A 25,499-nucleotide genomic window follows, 5' to 3' on the forward strand; every position below is an offset into this window, starting at 1 on the left:
AGAGAGAACAAGTGGGACAACGGCTGGTACATTATGGCCAGTTAATTTTACTTTTGTCATAAATATACGGCTTGAATCGTCTCAACAAGGGTTGCACGGTAGACCGGTGCTACGGTAGTATCGCGGTACTAAAGCTTCAAAATACTGCCGGCGCCAAAGTATTTTTTAAACGGTACAACCGTTAATAAGTAGTACCGTAAGTTATGTTGCCTGTGCGGTAGTAAATATTATTTTAGCTAAAACCTTCATTTAAATCAGACCTATGTCTGCAATAACATTAAAAATATAGTCTTTTCGAGTAGCATCCCCTTCACGCAGTGCCTTTTAAGATCGCAAAATGCTGTTTAGAATTGGCCTCTTATATGGTATTGTTTATTTTTCAATGAGTGGTTTTCCCAAGCTTCAAACACACACGTCTGAATCGCAGCATGTTAATTTGGCGGTCGTGTCTCCAAATGGATTATATGGATTTAAGTAAAGTTTGGAGAGTGAGAAGCTTTTTACACAACACAATTCACATAGCGAGATTTTTAAAATTATTTTGGGTTTTGCCAGATGAGACCGGGAAAACCTATCTGCTGTGAATGCCTACAAAGATTTCAAGCCAAAAGGTGAAACACCAGCAACCTTAATAAACACCTTTGGACACATCCCACTGCTTCGGCAGAATACACACGGGTTAGTGCCACTTCATGGCTGTTTTGATGCTGCGATGTTTTTATTTTTTTACATCAAACTAAGAATGTATTAGTCAATTTCACTACTTCCGGTGCAACAAGTGGAATTTCTAAGAACCACCTTTGCTATGACAAACTGTTTTAAGAATTAACACACTATCGTGTGGTATCGTGATACTACTTAATATCGTGATACTTTAGCTGGTATAGTATCATAAGATATGATTATGGTATCGTGACAACCCTAGTCTCAACATTTTATTTTTCTTTATTTTTGCCTTTATTTACAGGAAGGTAGAGCTTGGACTGGAAATAGGGTGAGAAATGGACATGACTCAGGCCAGACTCGAACTGGAGTCCTGAGCCATCTTACAATCTTGCAGTACATGTCCTGAGCATATACACAGGCCACTGTGCCACATCTCTGACAAACATTTGTTCTTTAAGAAGCTTTTGAGTCATTAAGGCAAACTGGGCTTACTTACCTCATCAGGTGAATCTGGGTGTAGTCCTACAAAAGTTGCCCTTCCTTCAGGCCCTGTAGAGCTCATTACTGAGACGTTGCTGAGACGCCGAGCCATTTCCATCTCCATCTCAATCTCAGCATCCATTTCTGCATCTTCCTTAGCTTCCTTATTGCTCTCCTCCAAGTGTTTCATCAGTACAGCCACAACCACATTAACAAGCACAAACTGAGCAATCAACACAAATGTGACAAAGTAAATGGGGGAGACCAGGGGCAGGTAGCTGAGGCAGTGTTTATCCTCTGGAGTGCACTCTCGCAAAGTGTCCTGCACACAAACAACACTTTAGTGACAATAACAGGGAGAATACAATTGTACCACCTATAAACTTCCTTAATACAGTCAGTGCAATACAGTTGTCAGATGCCAAACTAGCTTTTAGTACCTTCATTATACCATTCCAGTTGTCCCCTGTTGACACTCTGAATAATGTTAGAAAGGCCATGCCAAAATTTTCAAATGTGGCATGACGACTTAATCCTTCACATGGGTTGTTGTCATTGCATTCTAGATGAAAATATTGGTTGACAAAAGGGAAACAATTATCAAACACTGTTAATCACATCCTAAATAGAAAAGTTTTAGCTAGATTCCTAGAATGTGTTGCTAAAAGTGGAAGTAACCTGACTGAGTCCTCTGTATACCATTAAAAGAGCAAACGAGCCAAGCAGACACGTCTGACACAATAATTAGCATTGATTCTAAAGTTGAAGGCTAATGAAAGTAATTAGAGGGCTTGCACTTTAGGAGAAAGTGTAATACTGTCATTCCTGTTCAAGAGACTTCTCACAGGGATATACTGTAAGTAGCATAGAAATGACTTTTTTTTAAGCCTAGGGGCATTCTCACAAAAAACTGCTATTGCAGGAGCAAGCTCCAAAGATCAACAGAGCCAATTTAGGCCCTTCTCCTATCATGACAGTACTAGTTTAAGGAGAGCTCTGTGAGGGAAACATGCCCTTAAGGATCACATTTCAATATTTCCGACCTAAGCTAAGGTAGAGCAAAGCTGCTACAACTGTCAAATGGAGAGCTTAGTATGAACAGTGCAGGAATGCAGCACTGACCTAGTTTCCCGAAAAGCTCCACGCCAAGTGCCGCATAAATGAAGAAGAGGAGCATAAACAGCAGGCCCAGATTTCCCACCTGAAGAGATGAAGCACATTATCACAGTATGTTATTAAACAATCAATCATGGAAAGTAGCATGGTGTTATCGTCATGGTTACTTTCATAACCTCCCTTCCCTGATGGAGGGAACGAGACGTTGTGTCGATGTAGTGAAACTAGGGGTCACTCTTGGGAGCCCCAAACACCTTTTTTAAAAGGCCAATGAGAATTGGCGAGTGGAATTTGCATGCCACTCCCCCGGACATATGGGTATAAAAGGAGCTGGTATGCAACCACTCATTCAGGTTTTGTGCTGAGGAACCGAGATAAGGTCCCGGCCATTTCAGCAGGTAGTTCAGCATTGTGGCAAGAGGGACACAACGTCTCGTTCCCTCCATCAGGGAACGGAGGTTACGAAAGTAACCATGAAGTTCCCTATCTGTCACTCACTCGACGTTGTGTCGATGTAGTGACACTAGGGGTCCCTATACAAAACGCCACAACTACCCGAACTGTGTTACTTGAACTGGCGGTGTGTGATGGGCAGACTGCTGTGTGCCTCGTAGCCAGCGCACCAGGCCGTCACGTAACCTCCCCCAACGTTCTTTATGAGCGTCGAACTGTCCTTCAGGATCAAGTCGACTGCCCAACGAATAGGTGGACAGGCTAGCCCAGCCAAGGCCTCTTTTCCTTCTCTTTTCTCCCCAAAAAGAGTGGAATTTGTTAACTGACTGTGAGCCCTAAGTGTCTACGTCGGGGGGTGTCACTCCCAAGGGGAAGACACCGCGGAGACCACACCCCACCAAAAATGGGGGGTATTTTGAGTGGAAATACGTCACATGGTCTTTACCGAGCCTTGTCGGAAGTATGTCACATGGAGAGGTCCCATGGTAGGTCCTACCCAAAGGGGGAGGAGTTTCTACAAAGCATGGTGGCCGGGGGCAGAGGGGTTCCTGCCCAAGGAAGATGCAGTTTACCAACAGGGAAACGATTTTGCGGAAAATTGCCTTCGGGAGAACCAGCACATGCGGAGCACCTACCTCATTACAGGGCCTCATTAGCGCACTTACTGAGCCGGCAGCGAGTTTCTCCGCAAACTCAACTGCCACAGGGCTAAGGAGGAATGTCATTCAGGGATCACAGTCTGTGAACACTACTGGGAGTCAAGAGCGCACGTCTTCCCCTCAAGGGAGGGGAAAGCAGTACACCCGGACAGTTGTCCCGGAACTTACCTGCTCGTGCCTGCCACTACTCGGGACGAGACCGGCCCGCTGCTCTGCAGATGTCTGCCAAAGAGGCGCCACTGGCCAGGGCCCAGGAGGCCGCCACACTCCTGGTAGAGTGGGCTCGTAACCCCACAGGGGGTGGCACGTCCTGAGCCTGATATGCCATTGTGATGGCGTCAATGACCCAGTGGGCGATCCTCTGTTTGGAGACAGTGCTTCCTTTCCGCTGTCCACCAAAGCAGAAAAAGAGCTGCTCAGAGCTTCTAGAGCGTGAGATCCGAGAACCATGTCTGGGTGGGCCAGTAGGGTGCTACTAGGATGGTCTGTGCAAGTAGGCTCACTGGGGAAAAGCATACTTGCATAGTTTATAGGCCAGCTGTGTGCCAACGCGTCTATACCGAGAGGTGCCTCGGTCAGGGCGTACCAAAGCGGGCAGTGGGAGGATTCCTGGGAAGCAAACAGGTCTACCTGTGCTTGACCGAATCGACTCCAAAGTAGCTGGACCACCTGAGGGTGGAGTCTCCACTCTCCCCTGAGGGTAACCTGAAGTGACAGCACGTCCGCTGCGGTGTTGAGGTTGCCCGGGATGTGAATGGCTCGTAGCGACTTGAGGGGCTGCTGACTCCAGAGGAGGAGACAATTGTGACATGCATTGGGAGAATAGACCGCCTTGGCGGTTGATGTATGCTACCATCGCTGTGTTGTCCATCCGGACCAACACGTGCATGCCCTGGCTGAAACCTCCACAGGGCGAGCAGTACTGCCAACAACTCTAGGCAGTTGATGTGCCAACACAGCCTCGGGCCAGTCCAGGAGCCGACGGCTGTGTGCCCATTGCATATGGCACTCCAGCCCGTCTTGGAGGCGTCTATTGTAACCACGACGTGCCTGGAGACCTGCTCTAGGGGAACCCCTGCCCGTAGAAATGCCAGGTCGGTCCAAGGGCTGAAGTCGCGGCGACAGACCGGCATGATGGTCAAGCGATGTGTCCCGCGGCATCATGCCCATCTCGGGACTCGAGTCCGAAGCCAGTGCTGAAATGGTCTCATATGCATCAACCCGAGCGGTGTGACCGCCACTGAGGATGCCATATGCCCCACGAGCCTCTGAAAGTGTTTCAGTGGAACCGCTGTTCTCCGTCTGAACGCCTTCAGACAGTTCAGCACTGACTGTGCATGCTCGTTCGTGAGACGCACAGTCATCGAGACTGAGTCCAACTCCAAACCGAGAAAAGAGATGCTCTGAACCGGGGAGAGCTTGCTCTTTTCCCAGTTGACCCGAAGCCCCAGTCGGCTGAGGTGCCGAAGCACGCGGTCCCTTTGTGTGCATAGTAACTCTCGAGAGTGAGCTAGGATCAGCCAATCGTTGAGATAGTTGAGGATGCGGATGCCCACTTCCCTTAGCGGGGCAAGGGCTGCCTCTGCGACCTTTGTGAAGACGCGAGGGGACAGGGACAGGCCGAAGGGGAGGACCTTGTACTGGTATGCCTGGCCTTCGAAGGCAAACCGTAGGAAGGGTCTGTGTCGAAGTAAGACCGAGGCATGGAAGTACATGTCCTTCAGGTCTACCACCACGAACCAATCTTGATGCCGGATGCTTGCTAGAATGCACTTTTGAGTCAGCATCTTGAACGGGAGTCTGTGCAAAGCTCGGTTCAGTACTCGCAGGTCCAGGATTGGTCACAACTCACCGCCTCTCTTTGGTACGATGAAGTAAGGGCTGTAGAACCCTTTCTTCATCTCAGCTGGAGGGACAGGCTCTATCGCGCCCTTGCGCAGAAGGGTAGCGATCTCTGCACGCAAGGTAGCGGCGTTCTCGCCCTTCATCGAGGTGAAGCGGACGCCGCTGAACCTAGGCGGGCGCCTGGCGAACTGAATCGTGTAGCTGAGTCGAATGGTGTTTGGGGCTCCCAAGAGTGACCCCTAGTGTCACTACATCAACACAACATTGAGTGAGTGACAGATAGGGAAACATAGTTTCTCTGCAACTTTTTCTCTGTCCTCCCCCATGTCTTCCACATTGCGCATTGCAATACTGCACTACATCTTTACCCCTCTAAAACAAACCACACGCATATATATGTCAATTGTATCCACATATACCTACAACAGACACATGCGTGTAAACTGTATATTGTATATACAGTATATGGTGAATTATATAGGCCTATATACAGTATGAATATTTGCACAGCTTTAGTTACCTGCGGTAAAGCTTGCATTACTGTGTCCAACAGGGCTCTCATGCCAGTAGCCATCTTCAAAAGCTTCAGTACTGTGGATTAAAGCATAATGAGAACCCCTTATACCCACTCATTTCTACTCGTATATAAAAATGATGGCACTAAAGTTGCACAGAAAACATATCCCAGGCTATTTGTGGGTGTTTTTATCCGACATCAGGCACTTTTAGCACTGTGGACTTCTAGAGAGTAAAGTCTCGTTAAAACATTTTTTTCACACTTTATTTGTCTACTAACAATGTCCAACATTGTACAGTATGTACAAGTATCACAGGAGATGTCATTTTTGCCATTTTATTAATGAAAGTCATTAAAATTCCCACCACAGTTTCATTTCCACCACATCTCAAAAACTGTATTGCATTTAATAGAATTATGTGGTGGAAATGACGGTGATGGAAATAAAATCTTTTTTATTTTTTAATGGCCACTCTTTTATCTAGCTAATATGTTATATATATGTATACATAATATGTTCACATTTTTTGCATAATTTGGCAAAATTACAGCGTGATTGGAAATGACACCCATTAAAAATAGACTGCTCTCAAGTGATATTTTTCTAGATTTTTCTTTGTTTTCTTCAAATATCACTAGTGTCATATTTCATCTTAATCATACTCGTCACTAACACTTTTGTTGGCTTGGTTAACAAACCCACTAACTTTTTAAAAAACATTATTATGGGCAAAATGTTTTGGCGTGGAGGAAATGACGCCATAAAAATGTATAGAAATAATTTTCACATAATAAATATTGAAATGGTTTATATTTAATTAACTAGTTGTTTAGATTATCATAGTTTTAAAAGTAATAATTTGTAAAAAAAAAAAAAGAAGAAAAATCCAAGGCACAATGTGATATGGATCAGGGTACACTGATGAAGGTTTTTTTTTTTTTTAACCAAAACACATGTTGTAGTCCAGTAGAATAAAGGCTTTTTTTCCATACCTCATAAATGCCTTGGATTTTTCTCTTTTTACATAAATTCTGTTACCCCCTTTTTTTCCCAAAATGCACCAGTACCTATACCTTTTTGACACCTTTGTAGCACACCTAGTTCTTTTTTCCTTATGTAATAATTTCTATTTTTTTTAATGGATTTTTCTAGTTTGAAATTAAAGTCTGGGTTTGGGACAAGGTTAAATCAGTAAAATCTGTAAATACTAAAAGGCATTTGAAAAATACCAAAAATAAATGATGAAAGCCTGGTTAAATAAAAACAATAAGAATATTTATTATACATTAAATAATAAGAAAAAAGTTTAAATCGGTTTGTTTGAATGAAAATCAACCCCTGGGAATTAAAATTGCCTGAAGTTGAAGAAACGTCCTTGTACTTTAGGGAATACTTCACCAAATGGAAATTAAAATGTATTTACTCACCCTCATGTTGTTCCAAACTTCTATGACTTTCATTCTTCTGTGGAAGACAAAAGGAGATGTTAGGAAGAATGTTAGTCTCCGTCACCATTCACTTTCATTTAATCTTTTTCCCATACAATTACAGTGAATGGTGACTGAGACTGTAATTCTGCCTAACATCTCCTTTTGTGTTCCATGGAAGAAAGAAAGTCTTCCAGATATGGAAAAAACATGAGGGTTAGTAAATGATCACAGAATTGTAATTTTGGGGTTAATTATCCCTTTAATAGGAGGAGATACTTAAGAACATTGTTGATACATGCAGCTGCAAAACTGCAGTACCTCTGGCTATCCTCAACACTCTCATAATACGGATGATGGTGGGGTTGATTGGCAATGCTGCATTCATCTTGATCTCCTCCAGCGTGATGCCCATGATAGAGAGCAGAACTATGGCAAGATCCAGCTGGTTCCATCTGCCAGCGCAATACAAAGTTATACAGTTAAAACACAACACCCCGCAATGTGCATTGTTTAGTTTTAGTAGCTGTCTGAACTTTAAGCAAGCTGAGCTCACAAACTGTACACAGATTCAAAAGCATATTGCAAATACAACAGCATATGGCTGATTGCACCTGAACATGTGCTAATGTGAGATTAATGATAAACAGGGATCATGACTCCTTTTAATTGATCATGTTTCATTAAAGTGAAATAAATGATTCATCCAGTTCCCAGTGAATCACATAACATCAGACGTATTAAAACAAGACTTAATCACACTGACATGTTTTATTATAAAGTTTGTTTGCAAAATGTATTGTATTAGAGAGGTTACCCTGTGATAATACACGCACTGTGCAAGTCCATTTTTGCGTTCAAATGCGAGTGTATTGCAAAATGACAAAAGAATTGAAATTGCAGGTGATTTACATAATCCCCCTTTTCAACAAGTGATATCTTATCTCTCCCATGAGAGATTCACTAGTGTGAATTATCTATTCTGTCTGGTCTGAGAAACAGACAGTAAGGCTTTGATCTGTTATGTCTGCAGTTTTTTAGTTTGAATTAAGCCAATAATCAATGCTTACCAGATCAGAATGAAGATAAAAATGTATTTTGATGGAAGAATGGCACAAAGCTACTAAAGACTTTTATTCAGTTTATCGGAACAATCTTGCACTTGGGGTTTCATTGCAAAAGCTGCATGACTGCAGATCGAAAAGCATACAATATATCCATTGAACGAAGAGCCTGAGATAAGGGACAAAGCAACTGAGGGGTTGGGGACTGACAAGACTCCCCACTGACATCTTAGACCACGTTTCCACCTGATATTAAGATGCGTCTTGGGTGATTCGATCACATGTGGTCAGGTAAGTCACACCGCTGTTTACACCTGGTCGCTTAAATGTGTCTCCTGTGACCACTTGTGATCGGATTTGGAGGGGAGGGACTCTGTTTCATGATGACATACATTAATCACTATGTCATTGTGTTTCTGCATGACATCAAAGCACAACATGTATTCACTTTTTAAAATTTTCAGAGCAGACGGTTATTTCCTTTTAAATCCACTCTTAACCGACAAAGTTTAAACTCTTGTTTTAGCACAGCGGTTGATTGACAGGGGAGGAGGGTGGTGCTTCGCTGCTGTCGGGACACATACAGGACAGATTAGTGTTTACACCTCAAAGGCGATGCAGTCACATGCAGTTTTGAACAAATTATCTGTGCTTTTTGTGATTTAATCACAAAATGTTTTAGACCCCATTTAGACCTGTATTTAGTGCTGACCACGTGATCAGATCACCAAAACGCATCTTAATACCAGGTGGAAAGGGGGTCTTATAGCGACTTCATATAGTATCAGGATTAGGATTAGAAAAGTTGGCCTGTGATAACCTTTGATTTGGCCTGCCTTGCCATATATGACAAGAGGTACAAAAGAAAAAAGAAAAATTGCCAAATTGCATCCATTCCTAATACTGTTAATTTCATCTGTTTATTCGAAACTTTTTTCAGAGATGTGCCACATTTAATTTTTGAAAACATCTCATTTTCAGTGTTTGCTTTCAGGAGTATTTGGTTTCTGAAAATGTTTTGGAAAGATGTTTTTTTTTTTTTTTTCAGTGCTTTGTCAGCTCAACTATCAACACCAATTTAAACAACAGTTAATTACAACCCAATGAAGTGGCTGTACTTATATCCCTCACAGCCTCGTTTTCATTCCCATTCTCATTCTCATTCATTATTCTGAATAAGGTCCTTTCATATTAGACATCTATAGACCTGCCACAATACCTGTCTTTGAAGAATCTCCGAAAGCCAAAAGCCACAAGTTTGAGCAAAGCCTCAATAATGAAGATGATGGTAAAGACATAGTTACAGTATTTCAGTGCCTCTTCAAGGTACTGTGGGAGACAGAAGTAATGATTTTAGCACATATATTTTAATGCAGTACAACAGGGCTATTCACCTCCGTTCCAGGAGGGCCACCATCCTGCAGAGTTTATCTCCAACCTTAATCAAACACACCTGAACCAGCTAATCAAGGTCTTCAGCGTTAAGGATCACATTAGACTTCGCACTTACATTCATATGCATTGTTCGCATGCGGAAGACTGGAAACGCAAGCTCATGTGAAGAAATGTCACAATCCGCTGCGATCTAAAGTTCAGGTTTGGTGAACTCTCACCCGCAAATTTGTATGACGAGAAGATGTGTGACCCATAGAAAATAGAAATGTCACACACTGACCTCTTGGGTCAACACAATTAAGAAATATTTCAAAGCTATATGTTTATCTTGTTGTGGGAAAGTGGAGTAGATGGGACATTTCAACAGTTTAAATATAATATTATCTGTTATTTGTAATTTTATTATTTATTAGAAACAAAAGCCCTAGAGCATGACAGTCAAATCCTTCGCTGCAATGTCCAAAATTATTTTGCATCCTCAAAGCCAAGGGTTAAAACTAAATCTGCAGGATGGTGGCCCTCCAGGAGTACATATGAATTGCCCTACAGTACAATTTAACAAAATCAAGATATGCACAAGTATCCATAAATGTTCCATAAACCTCTCCTGCAACTGTAACAAATCAGCAAAAAGATAATTGAGAGTTCAGAGACTCACCAAAGGCTGATTGTAATGCTCGATAGACATAGTGACCACATTGATGCAGATGATGCAGGTGATGAAGAGGTCCAGGTAGTGGTTGGTACACAGTGTGTGGATGTAGAGGCGGGCTGGAGAGTAGTCTGCATAGTACGGTCTCTGCTGGGCCTCTGTTGAAACAGTCACACAAAAACACAGCATGGCAAGGGTCAGTTCAGGGTAAATATGTACAAAGCAATACACTGATGTAGAGGCAAGAGGCACTAGGTATGAAGAGACGATTACTGCAGAGAGGACCAGGATGTAACCTTGCTATCAATGTGATAATGTGATATTATTGTGATAATTTGCTTTAAAGAGATCTGTTTACCAAAAGCCCTCTCGTGCAGCACTCGTATCTTCATGAACTTAAAGCATGCTGCTTTGGGTGAACATGCCGTTGTAAACATGGCTGTGCTGAAAACATAAAAGGATTTCTTTGTATGGCACAGGGTATGGGGGATGTACTGTACTGAGTTTTTCTCAAGGAGAGCTTAAAGGTAAATGTATATTGATTAGTTGTCTCGTGGGTGATATATTGGACATGACAGCAACCATAAAATTGTGTTTTGTTTGAATCCATCTTTCTGAGTCTGCCATAAAAGCATGTTTTCTAGTAAACACCATATGCCAAGAGAGAAGCCTTTAAGCTACTGAATACCTGATAGACTTAAACATGCAAATACAGCATCACCGATGCATCTAACAACTTTCCCTAATAGTTATAACATTCATGGCCATCTTGACAATCTTGTAAAGTTGCACACAGAATCAGTCTCTCAATATGATGGGATAATGACAAGCACAGATAGAATCTGTGGCCTTTTTTTCTTTTTTTTCTTTTCTGCACATATTTTTGGGGAGAATCTGCAGAATTTTTATAGGAAAAGTTCACCCAAAAATGAAAGCGCAGGGGTTAAATATGTACTTTGGAGGAGGGGGAACCATAAAATCTGATGGCAAGATTTGACATGATCACCCCTCCCCCCATTACAAAATATTTTAGAGTTTTTTTTTTTTTTTTTTTTTTTTTTTACATGCATTTCTAAACTTTGTAGTATTTATACATTTTTCTCAAATTGACATTCTTAAAATATAATTTGTATGACAATATTTGTATGAAATAACAAAAAGTGCAAAATAGGAACATTTTCAAAAACTCTTCAGGGTTTCTATGAAACAGAAAAATGAACACAGAGCAATGGAGAAGTGGAACGTGTGTCTGTTTATAGGGGGTGCGCTGTTTCGTGCTGCTCTAGAGAACATACTGCTCTCGAATATGCCTCTTTTCCCAGGGTCCACAACTGACAAGAGCGAAGCATTATGCTTAATGTAATAAACTTGAAAGATATTTAAGCAAGTACACTTGCTAAATGGTGACAAAATGTGTGAAATGGATCAAAAACTGGACAGGAGCATACAAGAAATAGAATGTATTGACAAACAAACTACCATTATTTTTATTTTTTTCAAAGATGCCAGTACGCAGTTCCAGACCAGTTCGGCCCAATTCATGTTATAGATTTGAGGCTGATCACTGTTTTGAGTTGATCAATAAATTGATTTGATTTTAGGCTGAATAACGACTTGAATTTTGGTCTGTTCATCATACATAGTTTTCAAAGTATGCCTTCAGATTAATTGAAATATGATGCATGATGAATATGATGAGTTGCATGTACTACTTTTATGACACTTTTGGGTGCTTTTTTAAGCTTTAAGAGAGGCACTATCATCTGCCATTGTATGGAAATTAGATTCTTAAAATCTGTTCTTTTGTGCTCCGCAGAAGAAAGACAGTCATATGGGTTTGGAACGAGGGTGAATAAATATTGACAGTATTTTCATTTTGGGGTGAACTATTTCTTTATATATCGTGAAATGAGTAGAACAGAACAGAACAGAATTTTGGGCGTTCCAATTATGCAATTACTGTGGTCACAGATTCCAAGTGGGTCTGTATAATGGATCATTCCACAAATAACTGGATATATTGCAGACATACAAATATTTGCCTCCTGGTCCTGCTGAACTCACTTTTTGAGTAGTGAGAACTGTCTTGAGATATGTCCTAAGATCTATCCCAGATGAATGGATTGAGGGGCTCTTTGAATAGATTTAGGAAAATAAAACTCGATCGCTATAGACTCAGCTATGAGCACAATGAGTCAGACTTGCATGCGCTATTTATCCCAGACTGCAGTAAAGGCTAGAGGAGCCGAGTGTGACAAACATAGATAAAACTGTCAGGTTTTACACTTCAGACCATTTATCAGGTAGCTTTTCCCTGCCATGCATGGTGCTTAAACAAAGAACACAGTTCTTCACATTTATTTGTTTAGTCACATAAAATCATGGCTACCTTTCTCAGAGTCTTTAATGCACACAGAAGTGAACCAGACAACACTAATAGTGGCCTCTGTGTGCAAGACTGATTAAGACTGCCAGCCAGAGAGTAACCAATGGAAATCTTTACTTAGTCTCCACCTATGATTTCTCTAATTATGGATTAACTTATATAATTTCACATGTTTGAGCTGGAAGCTCGGCACTCTAGAATAAATTATCAACACCAACCCAAAAGCATAATGCACCCTCCGATTTTTGAGCCAAAATAGTATTTTGAAACATAAAAATAAATTAATAAAAAATAAAAAGTCACCACCCTGTCCTGAATGAACCCTAAATGTCACCCTATCTAAATGTCACCGATGCCCACTACGTCCACTTTGATTTTCTAACTGTTCCCTTTTGGACACACTCTTCTACTCTTTTTTCACTAAATAAACAGTAATGCTCACTGTGTTTGTTTTCATTTACCCTGATCCACTACATACTCATAGAATGATGCTACTACCGGTCTGGTCATGACGCCAACCCAATATGTGCTGTGCAAACTCCTCTTGGCTTTTCATGCAGCGTTTGGTGGTGCGGGGATCTCATGCAAGAGCATGCTGCAGTCCATCACAATCCAAGGCTGACATCTGATTCGTGCCAAGATGTGCAAGGTTTTAAAATTTCTTCAGCCTTTTGACTACTTCTGTCCTTTTTTTTATAAATCTGTATAGCTTTCTCTCTCAGACTCTGGAAGCAGGCAGTGCTCAGAAAAATAGACTACCGACCAGACCCGCAATTCGCCTTACTCCTGCGCTTTTTCTCCAGGAGCCGCTGCCTCTTCTCCTCGCGCATACGTGCCTCCTCTTCTTCCTGGTCCTGTCGACACTTGTGGAAGTTCTCCACCACCACGCCCACAAACATGTTCAGTACAAAGAAGCTGACGATCAGGAGGAAAGAGATAAAGTAGAGGAGCATCCAGGGGTTATGGTTGCGCACAGGCTGCAATGGAGACAGACGTGGGGTACAAGGAGACAGAGGACACATCCATCATTTGACAAATTAGGAAATTCATCTGATTTTTTTTTTTCTCGATAAATAGGTCCATGACGTGATGTAATTTGTTTTTTGTCTGAATCTGTTGCATAAAAATACATGTGCATATACTAGATTTAATCTAAAACTATTTTAAACAGCATTTTGCAAATCTTTTAACATTATTATGCGTGCAGCTTTTATGACCTCATATCAAATGAGACGGCATGAAATATTTGCACTTTTCAAAATTAATTTGTCACACCACAGGACTATTTAAAATGATCTAGTGAAGGAAAAATGGTGATTAGAAATGGTGAAAAACTTAAAAGAGATGTTGACCAGTTACAGGACCTAAAATATACACTTTCCCTTATCCATTTATATAAATTTCAACCTAAAATATTGATACTGATAAAACAAATGTCCATGGTCACATGAGTCAACTACCCAACCTCTTCTACAGTATTATCTCATTAAAATAAATGTTTGGTTGGAAATGGTAAATGTTTTCCAAAAATAACATCATCATAAAAACATTGATTACATTTCCAAGAATGTGCGTTTAAACTAGATTTTTAAAGATGTCTAATTTTTAGTATTTTGAACATCCTTATTTGTAATTTACCCAAATATTGTAACATCATTGGCCTGATTAAGCAAAGCAAATCCAAACCTGCTGGTCCACCCCCACAGCATCCAGCCCGTCGTACATTATATTCACCCATCCGTCCTTACAGGACAGCACGAACAGTGACATAAGAGCCTGTGGAAGAGAGACACAGTGCCGGCGAAACCATCATTCATTCAGTGCAGTTATGGGGCTCTTAATGGCAATCTGGGAATCATTTCAAGCATATTAGACCAGAAAACGCTTTCTGAAGATCCTATAAAATTCAAAGGCAACATGACCCCACTTTTTCAGCCAGCCAGATGCTTCATTCAGCTTAACACTGTCCAATTTATAATTTCTAGTGAATTATAATTACCTGTCCCAAATTGTCAAAGTTGTACTTTCTCCGAATCCATTTGTAGTTTGCTTGAAGACAGTCAGACTTGTTGGTGATGTTTTTGATGTTGAGACCTTCACAATGGTAAAACTTTCCTTTAAAGAGCTGTAATAGATAATATTGAAACTGTTATAAAAAACAAACAAAACATACATTCAAATTTGTGTTAAAAAGTATGTAGCGTCTTTAACAGCAGACATTTGCTTTACATTCACATTTATGTGTGCGGCTTTACAGTGCATTCAAGCTATATGTTTTATCAGTATGTGCATTTCCCTAGGAATCTAACCCATGCCCTTAAGTGTTGTAGTGTTTAAAGCATTTACCTGAACTCCAAGAATGCCAAAGACAATAAAGAAGGCACAGCAGATCAGCACAATGTTCCCAATGGGCCTAAGAGATGTTATTAGTGTTTCCACCACCAGCTTCAGTCCAGGAGCACGACTAATCACTCTATTTATGTGAAAAAAACAAACACAAAAAACAGAGACACAACCTATTTCAATCTGCTTGGGTTAGAGTAACATTAATGTAATGGCACATATGTCTGAGTGTCCATTAGGATCGATAAACTAGAGTTGGGGTACTCGAGTTTGGATTTGGACTCGAGTCCGAGTCACAAATCCAGTTTTAATGGACTTGGACTTGTCATGGACTCGGATGCATTTTTACTCGGATTTGACTTGGACTCGAGCCTTTGGGAGTCCAGCCGAGTCCATGACATTTGTGATGCAATGAAATAAATAAATAACAAAACATAAATTAATGAACACATCTCTGTCTGCCTGCAGCTGTATTAGCCCCTGAAATCATAGACATACCAGAGTTGTTTCACTGTGTTTAAGCAAACATGCACACACACACGTACATGCGCAGGCACACTCATCAGTCAACCAATACGCTTGAATATTACTACAGAGACTACTGTATAACATTGACTACCGAGGTGGCTGGCACAACAAAAACATAAAGACGGGTATGTATCCAATGTAACAGAAACTAAACAAAGCAGTTTTACATGACACGGGACCTGACAACTGGTAAAATTGCATGTGCCATTTGTGCAGCCAAGACGCTGCTCGCATTGCAGTTTCATCGTGGTTAAAAACTTAAAATCAAGAACTTTATTTGAGTCAAGTCACCCACATCATGTCTCTCACAGTTTACTAAAAACAGCATATCGAAATAAAAATAGTATTAATGTTGGATATTAAGTATTTTTAGGTGTAATGTATCTACACATGTAGGCTTCTGTAGTCTCTTGTGGTCCACGCAGTGCTGTCAGCTTGAACTGGTCCATAAAAGCTTGATGAATTAACTGTGTAACTTTTTAAATAGTCAGGGGAAAAAGCATTATTGCTAAAATAAACAGCAACTCTAAACAGATAAATAGCACCTATTTATTATCGATTGACTATATTTAATGCATTGACGTGCTGCTTAAAATACATTCTTTTACAGCATATGTCCACTATTCACAACATTCAACCATGCACAATAAAATATTAGGATATTTTGGGCAGTGAAATGTTTTATTTATAATTTAATTATAGACTATAAAATACATTTATTATTCAATGACAGAGTTTGTGTATGAAGCTAAACTTCATGTTACGAGATGAATTTAGTTGGTTATGATGTTTTTATTTTAAAATGTTATTTAATTTTTATTGTAAACCACCACATCTCTGACACTTTTGAAGGAAAATTTTGTTAAATTATGACTTTAGGTATACGAGCAGCACGCAGAACTGCCCTGCATTGTGTGATTTCCTGCAAATTAACTAGAAAATCATGTCCGTGACGACATGGCCCTAATATTATCAGTGGGCTTTTCCAGTGTTTTTGGATGTAGCATTTGCAGTCAAATAGTGAGACGTAACTTCTCAGCGAGTGCTAATTACTACTGTGTTGACTCATTTGTATGTACTGTATTTTCCCAAATCAGTCAGCAGATAGAGAAAAAAATTTCAGAAAGAAATGTAAGTATAGACTATTATTTCTTTAGACAGGGATAATTTTAAATAAAACTAAATTAAATTGAACTGACAAATTGAAAATGAAGTATAAATAAAAACGAAATTAAAATTTGAAACAATAACCTTGGTTGTAATGACTAATGCAGCTTTCACATTCTTTAGTCTATGTTTGAGTGGAGAAAAGCAACAAATAATTGAAATGTCAGTAGAACTCAATAAGAAGTGTGTTGAAGGACAGTTTTGTCTTCATACACATAAAGCATATGCCTTCATTCTGAAATCACTTTAAGTCTGTTCAGCAGGATACTAATCATAAAATATATATATGAAAGGCAGAGGTGTTTTTGTTACATTTATTTTGATAAATTGTTTTTCTTAGTTGTGAAGTTTAAAATAAGCTTAAAATATTGATGTTGAGTTTACAGTTACAATTTTAATTCAGATTCATGAACAGATTCATTCAGACTCTGACTTGACTCGGCCTGTTATGGACTCAGTCTTGAGTCCAACTCGGCCCCTTATGGACTCGGACTCGACTCTGACTCGATTGTTTAAAGATTCAGACTTGACTCTGACTCGACTAAGGTGGACTCCAACCCAACACTACAATAAACTGCTGCTTGATCTGTCTCTAAAATGCATTCAAGGATTTATTTATTTAGTTGAATAGGTAGTTAGAGAGAACAGGTTTTCAGTGTGTCATCTAGAATTAATAAGACCACATAATTAACCTTTTTAATCCTTAACTGGGGCAATGGATTTCAATGATTGGTTGTGGCTCAGTGAGACAGGTGATTACTGAGGGTTGCAACCCTTGTTTGCCTACCTGAGAGGCCGCAGGGTTCTCAGCAGGCGAAGAACCCTCAGGATGCCAAAGATTCTGTTCCCACCCGTGGAAGCCATAGAGACCAGAATGTCAATGAGAGAGACGAAGACTAGAACTCCATCTAGAACATTCCAGGTGCTCTGTAGGTAACTGTGCTTCCCAGAGCAGAAGCCAAGGGCCACCACCTTTAAGACAAGCCATATTGAGTCTGTGAGATTGCTTTGGATAATTAATGCACTCTACATATCTTAAAAAAAGACTACATCATTAATACCTTCACAGTCATTTCAGCAACAAAGATCACAGTGAAAACATAATTAGAGATACTGAGAAACACCCGCTCCTGAAATGAAAAACAAAAGGGAGTTAACAAAATCATCCATTCTGTGCAAGCATGGCCATAACAAACACTAGATAAAAAAAAGACTTTTAAAGGAATAAAAATGAAGGAACCTGTCATAATTTACTTGCACTCTAAAAAATGAAATTGCATTTTATCCAGCTTATGGGGTATTTTGAGTCACAGTTACTACGAAATGTGAATTACTTTGCATCTACATAAAAACACACATTAGACCAACAATATTCCCCCAAATGTTGTCCCAACTAGCCTAACAAAGTCGTCTGAATGTGTAATTTCATTTTGAACAATACTGCTGATTTGCGAGTTCCCAGCATGCATTGCACATATATGGTTTCTTTTGCTGTTTGCTGATCTTTAATTGTTAATAGTTAATTGTTGTGTGGTGATGTTAAGAGCTCATCTTTAATGAGATTTGTTGATTTTCACCGTTATTGAGTATGTTAAGGCTTGAGGTCTATTGTGTGTCTATGTCAAACAATTGTACGTACTGCCTTGCCTTGCAGAGGACATACCTCTCTTCAGAGGCAAAAATTGCAGTTAACTTCATGTAAAAGTAATTTAAATGGTATAAAAATCAAAATGTTCTTTTATTGTGAATAGATAGTTGGCTGAACCAGAAAATAGTAGTTCTCTCAACAATAATTTGTGCATTTAGTGAACAAACAAATTCACATTGACTAAATGTTGACCAATGTTACTGAGGACAATTATTAAGACAATTGTTGAGAGAACTAAAAAATCTTTGCATCATGTTGCCTTGATTTTGCTGAACAATTCTTTTTTTTTTTCAGTGCACTCTTAAAGTGGCTTGAGTGTTCATGCAACAAATTGAGTTGTTTTTAGCAAGCCACTGTGAATGAGTGAGTAAATTATGACAGTATTTTTCATTTTTGAGACAAATATCCCTTTAAGGACAAGATTCCTTTTTCAGGCAAGTCACTTACAGATGGCTGAATATTGGGCCTCTCTAGAGCAATGGTGATACAATTCAGGAAGATGAATACCAAGACCACATGATCGAACATCTTGTGAGAAATGAACCTTTGACATGCCATCCGAAACCTAGAGGAATCGTATAATGTTTACAAAAGTGAACTTTGAAAGGACACACTGGTCAGAGGTGCTAAGTGATGGGAAATACCTACTTGTTCTGTGGAGAGAACAGATAAAGTGACCAATCATCATGATCTTTACACCACTTAGGTTTATACGCTTCCAGTGTTCTCTTCAGACGCAAACAGAAGCTCTGTAACACAAGAACGAACTCAGAAAAGAGAACAAGAAAAGTGTCTACAGCTACTTATACATAGCCACTAACTTCTACAGAACACTGAGATGTTTACAGTGTTTTGGATACCTCAGTTTCCAAGCATTAGGTTAATGGACTTGATTCAGTACATCAATATGAAGGATGAGCTCTCTGTTTTTTAAGTGTGGAATAAGATAATTCAAATGCATGCTTATTTAATTTTGATGAACTGCATTACTGAAACCATTATGTAGAGGTGACATAACCATTCATTTTGCAAATGTATTTTCTCCAACATACATTTTGCACAATTTAAGTCAATTTTGTCTCAACGTCAAATTGATTTGCTAGCAACTCGGTTGGTAAGTCATTTGCAGAAATGACACCATGAGCCTGCTGTAATTATTAGGCTGGTAATGCAATTGTGAGAAATCATTAGAAAAACATTTCCAATCAACTTCAAGTTGTCTGTGTTATGGAAGTGCTCTATGCAGTCAATTATGCAGTTTCCGTTAACACCGCACCGTACCTTTAACATTACAATTTAAAGTATGTTTTTATTTAACAACTCAGTAATAACTACTTCATGATGCATGACTCCTATTTCAGTGACAAGAAAAGAAACAAAACAGAAGGCAAATGTACACACACAACTTGCATTACATTATTGTGAAACACAAAAGACCCCTCACACATCTCATATTTTACAAGCAGGTGGACATATGACCAAAATGTTGCAGTGTCACTAAATATTAAGTATTCTCTGCAAACTACAGCAGTGTACAGGACCTTTTCTTATTTCTTCTTATCATGGTATTTTCATTGCAATCATTCCAGAAACTGCTCAAGAACACCAAAAATAACATTGAATGTGTCTTAGAATGGTCAGTTGTAATTGTCAATGAATTTATGTCACAAACCTTCTAATCCAAGCTTGGGATGTTAATGATGAATCAAAAATCGATTAATTGTTGTTTATAATTTGATCGATTAAGCTTATCGACCATTGATTAATTATTTTCAGGACAAATGCATCCAGTAATCATGACAGCAGACGCTGATCCAGATCACAGAAGGAGGCGCACAGCTGAAAATAATGTGGGCTCAATGTAGCAGTGTTGGAGCGTTCCTCTATAAATGAACATTAATGCTTTCTGCACACAGTGTGTTGAAGTACAACATGACAACAAGCACTGTTGATCTCCTCGTTTCATCCCAACCTACAAGTACGCCAGCGATCAGCGGGAAAGCACAAAGGCACCATCACCTTAGAAATGGTATGTTAAGTACTGTGTTTACACAGCATGTTATGATTTGACATCATTTCAAATAATAATATACTGTAAGTCCAAAGGTCCGAAATATCACACGATTCACAATGTGAAGTTTTAATGAACTCAAATATGTATAAAAATGATATATCTTGTATACAAGTTATTTTTAACAGTAGCCTAATTCATTAACAGTAATTAAACTCAAAAAATGTCGTACTAAACATAGCCTAAATCTATTAAAATACACTGAACTAGGAATATTTTAACAGGGAAATGCCAATACTTGCATTCCTTAAGTTTATTAATTTAAATTATATTTAAACAATAGGCTACATTATTTTGAGTCCTCCATGTGAGTTTTGCGACATTAACGTTAACGATTAATCGATGAATTGATCGTAAATTTCCATGGCTATCAATTATGAAAATTGAAATCCCTAATCCAAGCACAAACCTCCTTTCCCTTACTCATCTAAGAGAGAAAAGCAGCCTGCTTTTTCTGTTCATTTTCCAGCACTTGAGCCTCAATTTCAAGACAAAGGCTCTTGTGTGCTTAGATTTCATCACACTGACAACAAAAGGCCACTTTCCCCTCACCAAGAAAAACAATTATAGTTTTCAAACCACCAAGCCAAATCAATTACAGCATGACAATTATTCTCCTCACAAGATAAACCCCTGGGAGGGCATTTTTGGAAAAATGGGCATTAACCCTGTCTGACTTAAAAACAAAACAAAACTAACAAAACATATACCATATACTTACATCATCCAAATCTTCCTCTGCGAGGGAGTCTTCTTTGCCAAGGGTGGTGGGAAGGTCAGTGGGCAGGTGCATGGTTCTTCCATTACAGTCATGGTACTCTCCTAACGGGCTCAAGCTGAGGCTCTGGTGCAGCTCAGGAATATCTAGAGAGCAGGGGTGCTGCAATGAGCCCCCACTGGTATTACCCATTTTCTTGCCCTCTGAGTTTTCATCCTCAAAGCTGCCCTTACCCTCCCCAGACAGCAGAGACTCTCTCTCTCCAGATGTGTCCTTCCTTTTCAAACTCGGTGCTCGCCCTAAGCTGTTCCAACTTGACCTGCGGCTTCCCCAGTTGCTGCCTGAGCCGCGGGGCTGGCAGGGAGATCTTCTTGGGCTGGTCTGGGATAGAAAAAGAATATAAGTTTTCTTAGTGATACCACATTACTAAGTGTCCACAGTGTACCACAGTGTCCATTACACATACGTATTACTGTAGCTAATTTTTTTTGGCTTAGTCAAGTCAAAATACTGTTATTCTACACACTTGGGTTAAGGCTCACTCACATTTACCTTTGCACCACAGGGTTTAAATTTGATTTAAGTTTGAACTTTGACACGCAAATTCGCAGCATTGACCAATAGAAAGTTGCTTGGTTTGGCAGTTACCTCTGTGTGGGCAGTGCTTCCTACATAGCTACACTGAGTATTAAAAATAGTGTAACATCTGAGGTTGTTACCCCTCCTACCAACCACCAGAGGGATCCCTCTCCTGAATACTAACTCTGTACCTTTTCTTCATTGGTTTCTGCCTGTCTGAACTATATAAATACCATGCTGTTTCCACTGTCACATTGCGAAGTATTGCCAGCTTACCCTGCCTTACCAAGCGTTTTTCCATTGCCATTGCTGATTGTTTATTTGTTACGACCTTTGCCTGATTCCTGGATTTTCTGCTTTTTGGATACCCCTTTGTTTTGTTTGCCTTGTTGGACTGTCTTTTTGGTTTATTGGATTATACCGCCTGCATAACAACTCTCTATTTGCCTGCCGATTTGGATTGTTTGCTTGTGTTCTAATAAACTTCAAGCACATGGATCCTAATACCATCTCCATGGCCAGTTCATTACAGAATACATCGCCTAACATGGATCCAGCAGAAGTTTCACAGCTCCAGGCCACATTCATGCACCAGTGCGAGGTATTAAGGGGTTACCAAGACCAGCTGAACAAACTACGAGCTGCCAACGAATGTTTGACACAATACATTGACTCACTGCCAGCTCCCCATGCTAACCCGTTAAGCTTTGCTCTCCCTGATAAGATTGATGGTTCTGCTGAAAAATGCTGGGGTTTTTTACGACAATGGAAGGTATTTTTTCAAAATCAGCCTGAATCATTTGATCAAGATGCCAGGAATTGTTCTTTTTTGATGTCACTGCTTACCGGCAAAGCTCTCGATTGGGCCGCAGCTGTTTGGGATAAAGATACTCAAATCCAGATTTAATTTGATTACTTCGTTCAACAAATCCACAAAGTCTTCGAGTATCCAGCGGGTGGTCGAGATATCTCTGTTCAGCTACTTCATCTACGCCAGGGTCATCGATCAGCAGCAGATTATGCAGTTCTGTTCAGGACACTAGCGGCTCAGAGTGGGTGGAATGATGTCGATCTGAAGGCTGTTTTCCACGAGGGGCTTAACCTGAAGCTCAGGACAGAACTAACCTGCAAGGGTGAAGGTATGAATCTTTCTGAATATATCACTATGGCCATCAAGATTGATAACCTGCTTCAGAATGCTTCACGGCCTCAGTTATGTTTCACCCTGGATTCTACAGTCTCAGTACAGGCTCAGACATCCACTGTATCACCCGAACCCAAGCATGTTGCTCACACTTGTGTTTCCATGGTGGAACGCCAATGACGACACAACGAAAACCTTTGCTTTTACTGTGGTTCACCAAGTCATCTCAATGCTGCATGCCCACACAAGAAATCAAGGTTCCCTGAGTCAAGGCAGCACGTGAGTACCACGAACATTAAATCACCCAACTCACATAATTTTCTCTTGCCTGTAGAGATCTCCATTGGTGATCATGTAAGATGTGTTACAGCATTAGTGGATTCTGGGGCTGCTGTTAATCTCATTAATCAGGGGACTGTACAAGAACTCAACATACCCACCACTGAATGCTTTCCTAAGCTTAACATCACCACTGTGGATAACGCACCTATTGGTACTGGCATAACCCAACAGACTGTTCATATAACATCAAGATTGGACTTTTTCATGTTGAAAATATTTCACTATATGTCATCAACTCACCCAATTATACTCTTATCCTGGGTCATCCCTGGCTGGCTGTCCATGACCCATCGATATCCTGGAACCAAGGTGAGCTCACACATTGGTCAAGTTTCTGTCATGAGCATTGTCTTCATGTTGCTGTTTCCAGGCATTTCTTTATCACCAGTGTAGAGAGCCCTAAATCACAGAAGGAGACCACGATTCCCAAGGAGTAAGCAGAGTTCAGTGAAGTGTTTAGCAAGATTAAAGCTACACAACTTCCTCCTCATCATCCATGGGACTGTGCCAATGAACTTCTGTCTAATACAGCTCCACCGAGAAGCAAGGCCTATGCATTGTCACACCACCGAGACCCTCGCCATGGAGTTACATTGAGGAAGCCCTTGCCTCCAGTTACATCTGTCCCTCCACCTCCCCAGCTGCTGCAGAATTCTTTTTTGTGGAGAAGGATGGAGGTCTACGTTCCTGTATCGACTAACGAGGCCTGAACTCTGTCGCCATAAAATATCGTTACCCATTGCCACTTATCCCCTCCGCCCTTGAACAACTCCGTGAAGCCAAGATCTATACCAAACTGGATCTAAGGAGTGCTTATAACCTCATCAGGATCCAAGAAGGGGATGAGTGGAAGACTGCATTCATCACCACCAGGGGGCACTATGAATATTTGGTCATGCCATATGGACTTGCTAACGCCCCCTCGATTTTTCAGTCTTTCATCAATGAAATTTTCAGAGACTTACTGAATCATTGTGTGGTGGCTTACATTGACGACGTCCTCATCTACTCACAAAACATGGAACAACATATCCAGCAGGTCAAGACAGTCTTGTCACGTCTCCAGGAACATCAACTATTCGTCAAGGCAGAGAAATGGGAGTTCCATACCTCTCATACCACCTTCCTGGGTTACAACATCAGCCATCAAGGTGTAGAGATGGATGTCTCAAAGGTAACAGCTGTCCCGAATGGCCTCAACCTACTAGCAGTTCCTGGGCTTTTCCAACTTCTATCGCCATTTCATTAAGAACTACAGTACCATTGCAGCACCACTCACGTCATTGCTCAAGGGAAAGCCAAGCAAGTTGCCATGGAACGATGCCGCATACCAAGCCTTCATCTCCCTCAAGTCAAGCTTCACAACCGCTCCAATATTGAAACATCCTGACCCCAATCTTCCCTTCGCCATTGAGGTAGACGCTTCAGATTGTGGGATTGGAGCAGTCCTGTCACAATGTCACAGAACACCAGGCAAGCTTTACCCTTGTGCCTTCTTCTCCAGAAAGTTGAACTCGTAACTATGATGTGGGGAATAAGAAGTTACTTGCCATGAAAGCAGCACTTGAGGAATGGCTTCATTGGTTAGAGGGGGCAATCCACCCATTCCAAGTTATCACCGACCACAAGAATCTTGAATATATCAAGGCAGCCAAGAGATTGAATCTACGGCAAGCCCGATGGTCATTGTTTTTCATCAGGTTCAATTTCACAGTCACTTACCGCCCTGGCAGAAAGAACAGCGAGGCAGATACTCTTTCACGCAGACACGATCCACCTCACCTCCAGCCTCACCCTGGGTCCATCCTGCCACCATCTGTCATCATAGCACCGATTAGCTGGGACATAATGGAATAAATACAACGAGCACAACAGCATGAACCACCTAACTGCCCCCCAACCAAGCACTACTTACCCCAAGCTCTACGTCAGAGGATGATCCAATGGGTCCACACTTCCTTGAGCACAGGACACCCTGGTATCCAAAGAACAATCACTCTGGTACGTAATTCCTTCTGGTGGCCATCTGTGATTCATGATGTGACTAATTATGTGAAGTCTTACCAGGTGTGTGCCCAATCCAAGATCCCCAGAGAACCACCCACGGGTTTGCTTCAACCACTGCCCACACCTCAAAGACCATGGTCTCACCTGTCCATCGACTTCATCACAGACCTGTCAAACTCCCATGGATACACTACCATTCTGGTAATCATTGACCGATCATGTAGACTTGTCCCTCTCAAGGGTTTACCCACTGCCATGGAAAATGCTAATGCTTTATTCCACCAAGTCTTT

The 25,499-nt window shown here is 40.6% G+C and overlaps 1 protein-coding gene across 1 annotated transcript in view; it reads right to left on the reverse strand.

Annotated features, from left to right (window-relative positions):
• The window catches only part of LOC127450920 (voltage-dependent T-type calcium channel subunit alpha-1H-like), a 103,630-nt gene that overhangs the window by 6,480 nt on the left and 71,651 nt on the right, over positions 1-25,499 (reverse strand). Inside the window, exons 15-30 of the mRNA XM_051715396.1 lie at positions 21,140-21,517; positions 18,996-19,096; positions 18,795-18,912; positions 17,761-17,829; positions 17,487-17,671; positions 15,008-15,134; positions 14,661-14,786; positions 14,348-14,437; positions 13,425-13,638; positions 10,282-10,433; positions 9,448-9,557; positions 7,486-7,619; positions 5,740-5,810; positions 2,269-2,347; positions 1,587-1,708; positions 1,163-1,468 (exon numbers count right to left, since the gene is read on the reverse strand). Of these exons, the coding sequence (XP_051571356.1) occupies positions 1,163-1,468; positions 1,587-1,708; positions 2,269-2,347; positions 5,740-5,810; positions 7,486-7,619; positions 9,448-9,557; positions 10,282-10,433; positions 13,425-13,638; positions 14,348-14,437; positions 14,661-14,786; positions 15,008-15,134; positions 17,487-17,671; positions 17,761-17,829; positions 18,795-18,912; positions 18,996-19,096; positions 21,140-21,517 (2,382 nt within the window). The remainder of the gene's footprint in view (positions 1-1,162; positions 1,469-1,586; positions 1,709-2,268; positions 2,348-5,739; positions 5,811-7,485; positions 7,620-9,447; positions 9,558-10,281; positions 10,434-13,424; positions 13,639-14,347; positions 14,438-14,660; positions 14,787-15,007; positions 15,135-17,486; positions 17,672-17,760; positions 17,830-18,794; positions 18,913-18,995; positions 19,097-21,139; positions 21,518-25,499) is intronic.

This window comes from Myxocyprinus asiaticus, chromosome 13 (genome assembly GCF_019703515.2).
Source record: "Myxocyprinus asiaticus isolate MX2 ecotype Aquarium Trade chromosome 13, UBuf_Myxa_2, whole genome shotgun sequence".
NCBI classification, from domain to species: domain Eukaryota; kingdom Metazoa; phylum Chordata; class Actinopteri; order Cypriniformes; family Catostomidae; genus Myxocyprinus; species Myxocyprinus asiaticus.